The following is an 11,143-nucleotide window of genomic DNA, read 5'->3' on the forward strand; positions in this document are numbered from 1 at the left end:
CTGGCCATGGGGTGGGGGAGGGGCCGCTTTCCCCCCCCTTGCTCAGCTTTTCCCTGGGCTCCTTCCCTGTACAGAGAAAAGCAGCCCCTCGCCCACCCCATGGCCAGCGCCCCGCACTGCAGGCGCTCGCAGCCTGTGTGGGGCTGTCCAGAGCAGTGAGCGGCTGCAGCGCAGGGCGCCAGGCATGAGGTGGGGCTGCTTCCCCGCCCCCGGGGAATTAAGCACCACCTTGTAACCCAGCTCCACTGCCAAGCTGGTGCTGAGCGGGGGAAAAGTGGCCCCTCCCCCACCCCATGGCCAGCACCCTGTGCTGCAGCCACTCACAGCCTGCCTGAGACAGCCCCGTGTGGGCTGCAAGTGCCTGTAATGCAGGGCATCTGCCATGGGGCAGGTGAGAGACCACTTTTCCCCACACTCAGCAACAGCTTCTTCCCTGCTAGCGAGCAGGGGGTCAGGGCTGTGCACTGCTCCCCATCTGTACTGCAGGGCTGGGGGGCACCAAGTGTGAGCAGGCGGGGAGCCAGCAGGAGCACAGGGCCAGCACCGGTGTCTGGGGCCAGTGTCAGTGGGGCCCAGAGCAGGGTGGCAGGAGCATGGGGTCCCAGCCAGCAGGGGCTCTATGGAGCCGGGCCAGCTTTCCGCTCCCTGCTGGTACAACCCAGCCTGGCTCCACAGACCCCTGCCAGCCTGCACCCCGCTTTGGGCCCCACCAGTGCTGGCCCTGGGACATTGGTCCCAAGATAATGACCAGGGGGCGGGGCACCTGTCAAGGGGTGGGACACCTGTGAAGGGGCGGGGCTACCCACGTGGCTCTCGACCGCCTGCCAAAACTGGGTAAGCGGCCCTCCGCTCAAAATAATTACCCGCCCTGACCTAAAATGTACTTTCAGTCACTAACTTCAAATTTAACATGTTTGTGCCAGAAATATTCCACTGCAAATTAGCCTGTAAAAAATTATGCAACATACAAACCTGGTCATAACTTAATGGTGGCAAGTCATCTCCACAAACTGCTTTCTGTTCCGCATAACACTGCTCCTGTATTGATTTGTCTCTAGCTAAGAAGAAGCCAAGCCAAGCACTGGTGGTTGAGGACGTATGCTGACCAGCTAACAGTAACCCAATAAGCATTCCAGCAATTTCATCATCTGTCAGAAGACGGTCATCCCTAGATTAAGATGATGTATATTAGAGCACTGGTTCAACCTTTTTCCTACTGGAACCCAGTTCCAGAGGTTCATGGCCTTGTACCCCCGCCCAGCTCTGCCAGTACACAACCCAGAGACTCCCCACCCCGTCAGTATCCCTCACTCCTGACCCACAGCCCCTGCCCCACCCCAGCCCTGCTGGTGCCCCCTACTCCCAATCTGCAGCCCCCTGCCACCCCCACCCAGCCCTGCTAGAGGGGCCTCCAGTTGCCCCCGTCCTGCTCAGGCCAGAGCATGATGGCTGCAGTGGCTCTGGCTTATGCGGGCGGCAGCAGAGTGTGCTAGAGGGAGGAGGGGAGGCCTGTGGCAGCCCCCACCAGGCAGCTTGATCACAGTCCATCCCACCCCAAGCAGCATCCCCCAGCTTCCCCATCTCTGCAAGTATCCAGCCCGGCCTCACTCTCCCCCACCCCCTTCTCCCCTGCCACAGTCTCCACACTTTCCCAGGATCAGTGTTTCTCAACCCATGGCTCGTGACCCTCTGAAATCTTCTTGCAACCCATGGGTTGAGAAACACTACATTAGAGTAAGAGTGCTCAACCCCTGGCCCACACGTCAGATCTGGCCCCTGGAGTTGTGTCATCTGGCCCACAGAGCTCCCCATAGGTCCAAAATTTGGTGGCAGGAGAGAAGTTTCCAAAATTCCAGACCCTTAGGGAGCCCCACAAACTGGACAGCATGGCCCTGTGTGTTAAATCACCACACAGGGCAGATACAGGGCCCAATCCTGGCATGTGGGGCTGGAAAGGGGCAGCTGAGGGTCAAATCCTAGCAAAGACCTGGGCAGGGGCAACACAAGGTGCCAGGTCATTTTTCTGCCATTTTTGCTCTGCGAGAAAAAACTAGAACATCTGTACACCTACAGTTTCTACCAGAAGAAAGGTGATTGTGGCAGAAACTGAACATCTATATACACAGCCTGGATCTACTGTTAAATAAAACCTTGGCAAGAGCTCTCCTGAAGCCTGCTTTTTAAGTATGGTAGATTATTGAGTCAACAGTTCACGGACATTCTTTATCTGTATATGGAAAACAGAGTGCCTAGTATCTGCCTATTTCTATTTCATAGAGAGATGAAGTGCTGAAAAATTGAGAGGCTTGGAGGGTAGCACAGGAGAATCTGAGATATCCAGCAGGAGATATAATCTAATTTTCTAACTCATATAATAAATGTGAAAACTGCAAATTAAAAATCAGTCACCTTGATTAGAAAAATTACTATCAAGAGGCTTAGGGAGGGGGCGTCTGATTTGATCTTTGGAGCTAACTCCTGAGAAAATACTCCTACTGTAACACAGGGGTAACCTCACCTGTAAGCATTTAGAATTCTTTACCTTAAGAACTTGATAATCAGGACAGGTAAGCAAAGTGGGAAATACACTTTGATCACTGCAAGATAAAGACGTTATACTGGAGGCTGTATGGAGAGATGATGGATGTCATCATCACTATGCCACTGTATTAATCCACAGTACACCTACATCTGGAATAATGAGCACAGTTCTGGTTTCCACATCTTAAGAAAGATGTATTAAAAGAGGTACAGAAAGAGTCAGAGATAGTCAGGGCTATGGGGACACTGCAATGTCAGGAGAAACTAAAAATATTAAGACTCTTCATTTCAGCAAGGAAAAAGCTGAGGGGGGATATGATAGAGGCCAATAAAATCATGAAGGATGTGAATAAGGTAAATAGGGAACTGTTATTCGTCAAGCCGCAGAATACATGAACTAGGGAGCAGGTACTGAAATGATGAGGAAATAGGTTTAAAACAAACTGAAGGAAGGCTTTTAGAAAAAAAAACAGCACAGTTAACTGTGGAACTCACTACTACAGGAGGTTGTAGCTGCAGATACTATAACCATGTTCAAAAAAGGATAAGACAAATTAATAGTTCCCTATGGATCTGTCCTCCATGAAAAAGAGCAGTCAGGGGCGTATCTTCCAACATCACCAACCAATGACAGTTGATGCCAGGAAAAGTATGACTTGAGAAGGATCGCTCAACATTTGCCTTGTTCATACACTCTGCTTCTACAGCATCATACTACAGCAAAAGCTGTGTTAACCAGCACTTTATTAGCTGGAAAACTCTACTAACCAGCATCCGAGGGACACAGCAAAAGCAAAACCAGAAGTACCACTTCCGGGGAACTTCCAGTTTCACTGCCGCGAGCCGAGTTTTTCTTTGTCACTTCTTCACCCTGTGGCCTGGGGCAAAGCAGCCTGCACAGGGCGCCACTCGCTGTCCCCAGGCACACTAATGCTGGGGAGTGCACCAGATGGCGCACATTTGATTAACCGGCATATTTGATTAGCTGGCATCCCCTGGGAATGGGGGATGCCGGATAATAGCGCTTTTATTGTACTTGTCACTATTAAAGATAGGATACTGAGCTTGATAGACCATTAATCTGATTTAGCATGGTACTTTTACACATCATTTGTATAATATATCATAAGAACATACCTGGGCCAGATTTTCATTTTTTTATAATCTTTACTTTGAAGTCTACTATTTGGGTTCCTCAAAGTCCAACCCTAAAAAGTACAAAGTTCTTCAAGCTCTACAAGGAGATGGAAAAGGCAAAACCAGCTTCTAGAACCCTCAGTTACAATTACAGTCAAAAAGACAGGAAAAGGGATATCATCTCCCAAAGACTACAACAAACAGCACACAGGGGAAAATCTAAGACCCAAGGATGATGTGTGACATGACAAGCAACATGCAATTTAGGAAAAAAATTGGTAAATGAAAACTCCTGTATAAAAGCGTTAAATACTCAACACTTCCTCCTAATGTTTACAAGTGGCAACATTTTCAATTTTCACTTACTTATATCGAACATCCAGCAGCGTTTGAAGCATATCGTCCTCCCTTTCTCCTGACTGGCGCCGTTTCTGGATAACCTTATAGAAAATGTTCTTTATCTCTCTGTGTGCTCGGTCTCTACGCCTGTAACACAAAGCATCTTTATTAGTGTCCGTGCATAAAATAAACAAAGGTGCATGTAAAGATCTATCAAAACAGATATAGTTTGTCTTACAAATAATTAAATCCCATTTAGATCAAACATCTAGGATGCCAATGAATGTTTTTATTAGAGTATTTTAGTGACAATCGTTCATTGCCTAAATATTTATCAGTGTTCTATAACAATTTCAAAGGTCACTGACAATTATGTATCTCAAGAGATATCTAATATCTGAGAGACAGAATTTCATCACAAGTTATACGAGGGTTAATGAGAATTATATGACATAGCATCACAGGACTCTGCAGGCACCAGGGCAAAACACACATGAAAGGACACAACAACATTGGAACAAAACATTATTATACTGCTTTGTTGTGTTGAATGAGATATCTACTCTCTCCTGTAACACACTCCAACCAGCTTCTCAAGTCATCAGCAGGTCTTGTTAATGCTAATACCATTTTAAATGATCTTCTCTATTTTTCACCTCTAAATATGCAAATATTCGCCTCTCCCTAAACAGAAAGCAGCAATGATACAAAAGAGATCACTGCAATACAGTTCCCTCTAACCTGTGAATGCAGAACAGGACCAGAATATGAGAGATGATGCAGCTAGAAAGCTGGGTGCTGACCCACCACTCTCCAGTGCCAAAGCAGAGTAGAGGTTACTTATTCTATGCTTGTTTAGTCTACCAGTAGCAGTAGCTATATGTACTTCCCATAGTGAATTTAAGTCACTCTGTGACTTGTATCTTCTATAAAGGTGGACTCAAAATTCCTTGTCCAGAGATGAGGGGAATTAGTGAAAAAAATCTGACCTTTATTATTATGCCAAGTAACTTGAAAGTTCTTACTACTTAAAATGAAAAGAATCTCTAAAACAACCCATGTCAAATAGTTAATGGAGCCAGGTATATCACATGTCTCATCACACAGTTGCTTCTTAAATCCAGGGCTAAGTGACACTTGATGGCTCTCCAACCCTTACAGCAAGGGAGGCAATGAGGACGTGTAGGGACACAGCATGATCCAAAAGAACCTTTCTTAGGCCCACAGCATGTGTGTGTCTGCAGTGGAATTTGGGTAGACAACTACCTGGGGAATGACTCATTTACTTAAAATTAAGCATGCCTTCAACCAATGTTCCCTTTAAGATGTAGCAATCCGTGAGCGCACCGCTTCAGTCCATTCCCGTTAATAGTGTAACAAACATATGACCACTTGAATAGTAACTGAGTTCTGCTTAAGCACTCTTATATGTTGTTTGAATAAGGCTGGTGGGGCTCTGCAACATGTCTCAAGGACAGCAACAAGGTATTGTGTTTATGGGGTATTATACGTTCATGAACAGATTTAAGAGTTAAAATTGTCAGTTTTTACAAACAGCTAGAGGGTTAGGGTCTGATTCCCCTCACACAAAATCAGATACCAGCATAACCTCAGTACTTGAGTGTGTATTGATGAAGAAACTCCTATAGGTACTTACATATTAAATTAAATAGCTTTACCCAAACACTGTGCCAAAGAAAAGTAAAATAAAGGAAGCAGTAAAAGAGTTCTGTGCACCACCAGAAGTCATGTGAACTGCTTACATGCAATGGTTTCCTTCTACGGTGTTTATAGGCCCGTATTTTCTTTTAAGCTATGCCTTGGCAAATCAGTAGTGACTTAATTCAAAAATAGAAACTTACAGTGGTGTAAAACTTGTATGGGGGGAAATCACATGCAGGGCCAGCCCACAATTTTTGGGGACCCCTTGCAAGATGTAGTTCTTGGGCCCCCTGATCCCTCTCTGGGGCTGGGGCAAGGGTGGGAGCAGAGCCATGAACTCCTCCCCCACTTGGCTAGTAACTAAATGAATGTCCTGGCACACTGGATACAGCGGAAGCAGTGGCAGTCAGAGTTTCTGGCTGCAACAAGGTAAAACAAACAAACAACAAAAACAGCCAGAGCAGTTCCCCTGCACCATGATGAGTCATTTTGCCCCAGCCCTCATCCCTGTCCCCACCTCTGCTTCGCCTCAGGGAGGAGCCGTTGCCTGAGGAGTGAAGAGCTTACCTCTGGTAAAATGTCCCACACTGGCCCCGAGGCCTCTGCCATGCTCCGCACCCAGCTCCTCTTTGGGTGGGTGCGCAGCATTAAAAAAGGTGGTGTGCAGCAAGATTTGAAATTGTGCGCCACCATGCACACGCGCACCTTGGAGGGAACCTTGCCTTCAACTGCTAAAGCAAGCGGAAGCTGGTTCAGTTGTAGCCCTTCTTGGTCCAGCCCCTCCTGGAAACCAAGGTGCACGGAACCATTCCATTCTCACACCTTTGTTTCTAAGAGAGGCCAGACCAGAAAGGACTACAGCCCAACTTACAACAGACAGAACCTTAATGCAACAGGACTGTTTGGACATGCCACAGCCCTTCCCAGGCTGGCTGTGCAGCAGGCATGCAGGACAGTTTTATCTGGAAGCAGCAACACCCAGTTGAGAAGCACTGAGGTAAGCTGAGACAGCACCAACTATGGTTCTCAACCAGGGAGGCCACCACATTCAAAAAAATGGTAGAGGGGTGCCATGACTAAAAAGGTTGAGAACCACTGTTCTATGCAGTGATCCCAATTGTACAAATGCATACCCGCCAGGAAAATGCAATCAATCATCCTATTCAAATCACTGGAATTTGGGAATTAAATAAATAAATAAAAAGATTGCAACATCTTTTGTATTTTACTGAATGTTTTTACCCTAAATGTGGAGTAAAACTGACTTCTCTAGTTAAGAAAATATCAACAATCATTTTTGTAAAGATGGTGTTAAATTACTAATCTTGAATCCAGATGACTACATAATCCCATTTAGTTTAGAAACACTGAGTTGCAGTTTTGCTGAAGGTATTAGATAGGAGTGATCTGCTGATCCCTACAAAGCTTTCCTGATGCAACTTGAAATATTATCTTCTTGTCCTCAGTTATCTGCATTGTAGAAAAAGAACAATTCTCCAAAGGGTGCCTTGAACTAAATCAGACAAGGTTCTCTGGGTAAATGTGTCATCTTTTATTAGACCAACTAAATAGTTGGAAAAATTGTTCTTTGCAAGCTTTCAGGCACAAACACCCTTCTTCGGGCATAGGAAAAGTCTGCTAGTGTTGTGTGCGCTCTCCTGCAAACTCTGCATTTTGGCTTTTATTCCACCCAGGAGAACGCACACAACACCAGCAGACTCTTCCTATGCCTGAAGAAGGGTGTTTGTGCCTGAAAGCTTGCAAAGAACAATTTTTCCAACTATTTAGTTGGTCTAATAAAAGAGATCATATTTACCCAAAGAACCTTGTCTGCCCATATCCTTAAACCAACACGGCTACAACCAACAACCTTAAACTAAATCATATTTTCTTTTGTTAAATATACTAATAATACACAAAAAAAAGACTCTTTCAGGACCATTGTCCTTTAGCTGGTCATTAATGCCAAGAAAAAACATTTAGTTTTGCTGTAGTTCTTATACTTTTAAATGCTAATAAAGCAGGGATGTGAAGGAGTTAACTGTCCTATTTCCAGTTTCAGGGAATATCAGTACAAACTAATATACTGCTGTTAGATTCCTCCTAAAGGAAATATCCTTGCATTCCTTTCTTTTTTGGAGTGTAAAACACATTATTTAAAGACCTAGAAACACCTGGATCAGAAAGATCAAGTACAGACAAGTCACTTAAATCACTTAAGCAGCAAGAAATACTTCATGCATTAGCTTTAATACCTGAAACTTGGCAGTGGTAGCCACCCTGGCAGGAGCCAAGCAGCATGAGTAAATCCCCCGTCCAAATCAGCATACAGTTGTGCCACCTTCTCACTGAGTAGGCTTCTGATTTCTTTCCCATGTAAGCAATGACTTGCTGTCAAAATAATGAGCTCTGAAAATGCTTCAAATAAGTCTGAAAAAAATCAAGGAAAAAAAGGTTGGTAAGAAACCATTTCAAGGATATTTGCATTAAAATTTGCAGGCCATTCATTTCTCTTCTCCAGAAAGAAATGTATAGCTTGAACAAGTAATTTAAGTTCTCAACGCTTTTCTCTTTAATGCAATTGTTTCAAAAAATGCTTTTGCACAGGTCTCTGGCATAGGACACTAGAGAGGGGATAACTGGGAAATTACTGGAAAGAGGAATATGTTGCAGTAACACTCATTTAAAACCTCTTAACTGGATATCCTTTTATCTAACACAGGGGTCAGCAACCCCTGGCACACATGTTAGAGCACGGCATGTGAAGGCATTTTACTTGGCATGCAAGTTTTGGAATAGATGGCAGAGAAGGGTGCTGGGAAAGTGAGCTACAGGGAATTTTGGGGTGGCTATAGCCCCCCCAAGCGCCACCCCTTATTGGGACACCCTGCTCTGCTGCCTTTACCTTGCACAAGGGGGGTTTTGAGGGGCTACAGCCACCCTAAAATTCCCTGTAGCCCCCTCTCCCAGTGCTGCCCCCTGCCCCACACAGCTGTGCCTCCCCCCACCAGGAAGAGGCCAGCACTGCCCCTGGCTCTGAGCCTGCAGCAGGCAGCCTGTCCTCACCCCATTCACAAATATGGGAGGAGATGGGGGGGCATACCCCTCATGCCTCCCCAGGGGGTACGCAGTGGTGGGAAGCCACCCACCCACCCAGCATCCCCTCACCACCCACCTGCAGCTCCATCCCACTCCCAGCCCCAGGGTCACATTCACTGCCCTGGCTGGGCAGCACCTGCCCCACTCCCTCCCTCACCGTGGGGGCTTTGATCTGCCCTCCCCATGCCCTTTCCTTCCTCCATGCCCCTTCTCCTCCACAGACTTACTGGCCAGATGGTGCTCTCTAAGCTGCCCAGCTATATTCTTGGCTGCGTGCATGCTGCAGCTGTGCACATGCACATGGCATTTACCAGTGACATTATCGGCCATTAAAAGCCAATTGTCGATAATGTTAATTTTCCTGTTATTGGTGCTGATCTGATACGCGACCGACATAACAGTGCACCTCTAAATGCATTTCTGAACAGCTTTATTCTCCTAGAATCTTTAGATTTGTTGTGTAAACAGTGAACAAGTTCCATATTTGATTCTTTTAAACATAAAATGATTGGCACTTTTTTGCCTAAATGTCTTATTTCATTCCATTAAATGCATTGCAGTAGATCATCTATCAAAAAAATACTGCTAAACTATGTGAGAAGCAAAGATTTTTGTGGTTGTTGTTATTGAACCAAGTGCACTCTATTCCAACTAGTAAAAAAATATCACCAACAAAAACCCTTGCCTCTCACATACTTTGGACATCACAGCTACAACATCACTCCAACATTACCATTAAAGTATGTTAATATTGGTTGTTTCCCTTGCCACTCCCTTCAGTGTAACTTTTGAAATACAAAGCATGGGGTGTTGCTTACTTCTTTTGCCACTCTGTCCCCAGGATTTAAAGTAATCCTTTGTTTCTTTTTCTATTACAGGTACATGTTGTTTAAACTGTGCTATATTCAGCCCTGTTTTTAGCATTTTCTTCTGCTCCAAAAACACCTGCAAGTATCAAGACAGCAGAGATATGCAACATGAGGTTCTTCATATTCATTTAGCCATTAACAATAAATAAATATAGTGAAATAGAAAAACATGGGAGTAGCTAGGAAATGAAGACCACAGCAGTTGACAGCCTGTTCACAGAACTTTAAGTGATTCTCATACTGAAGAGGAAGAGACACAAATTAGCAGTCGAAGACTGAAACATGCCTTTCCCAAGTACCATGGTGTTTTTTCATGTTCTCATAGGTCATATCCACATAACTTCAGTGCTTCATGAGGGGGCAATACAACAGAAAGTGAACTTCCTGAAGAGAGACTAATTTCAAGCAAGAAGGAAGAAGATTCTAGTCTAATCGTAGATCAGAATTGCTCATTCCACAACATCAGAGACATATGCTTTAGCTTTAGTCTCCTTAAACTCCTAAAGAGGCAAGGCAGCCAACTATATAGGAGGCTGCCTACCATATCTGGCATGACTCTGGACTACCTATCAGGTGAGGTCCTGCTCCATTTATAATGTTATGTGGTGTCCAATCAGTGGACCTCAAGGGCAACTTCATTAAAGTGGATTTGGTTTGAAATGAAATTATGTTCCCTGAGATGCACCTTGAAAATCTCAGATCATTTGTAATGGCGATTCTCTGCCATAGAATGCTGCCTTCCCGTATGCAAACCCTGACCCTCATTTAGTGATGTTAATATGAACTCTTAAGCTAGGTACAGACATTCATAGTTTCATAGTATGTAGGGTCGGAAGGGACCTGAGCAGATCACTGAGTCCGAACCCCTGCCATGGCAGGAAGAGTACTGGGGTCAAACGACCCCAGCAAGGTGTTCATCTAGCCTCTTCTTAAACACCCCCAGGGTAGGAGCCAGCACCACCTCGCTTGGAAGTTGGTTCCAGATCCTAGCCTCCCTGGCAGTGAAGTAGCACCTCCTGATATCTAGCCTAAATCTACCCTCTGCCAGCTTGTGACCATTATTCCTAGTCACTCCTGGTAGCGCTTGGGGAAACAGGGACTCCCCCAGTGCCTGCTGGTCCCCTCTGACTAGTTTTTAACAGGCCACTAGATCCCCCTCAACCTTCTCTTGTGGAGGCTGAACAGGTTCAGGTCCTGTAGCCTCTCCTCGTAGGGCCTGTCCTGCTGCCCTCCTCTGGACCCTCTCTATGTTGTCCACATCCCTCTTGAAGTGCAGCGCCCAAAACTGGATGCAGTACTCCAGCTGCAACCTGACCAGTGCTGCATAGAGGGGGAGGATCACCTCCTTCGACCTGCTTGAGTTGCATCTGTGAACGCATGACAAGGTACGGTTGGCCTTCCTGACTGCATCCCCACACTACCGGCCCATGTTCATCTTGGCATCAATGACTCCAAGATCCTTTTCTGCCTCTGTACTGATGAGAAGGGAGTTCCCC

General features: G+C 45.6%; 1 protein-coding gene across 1 annotated transcript in view; it reads right to left on the reverse strand.

Annotated features, from left to right (window-relative positions):
• LOC109291397 (lanosterol 14-alpha demethylase) overlaps positions 1-11,143 on the reverse strand; it is a 23,447-nt gene that overhangs the window by 5,243 nt on the left and 7,061 nt on the right. The window contains exons 2-5 of the mRNA XM_019508405.1: positions 9,597-9,723; positions 7,935-8,109; positions 4,045-4,164; positions 973-1,168 (exon numbers count right to left, since the gene is read on the reverse strand). Coding sequence (XP_019363950.1) covers positions 973-1,168; positions 4,045-4,164; positions 7,935-8,109; positions 9,597-9,723 — 618 coding nt within the window. The remainder of the gene's footprint in view (positions 1-972; positions 1,169-4,044; positions 4,165-7,934; positions 8,110-9,596; positions 9,724-11,143) is intronic.

This window comes from Gavialis gangeticus, unplaced genomic scaffold (genome assembly GCF_001723915.1).
Source record: "Gavialis gangeticus isolate Ggan-Ray unplaced genomic scaffold, GavGan_comp1, whole genome shotgun sequence".
NCBI classification, from domain to species: domain Eukaryota; kingdom Metazoa; phylum Chordata; order Crocodylia; family Gavialidae; genus Gavialis; species Gavialis gangeticus.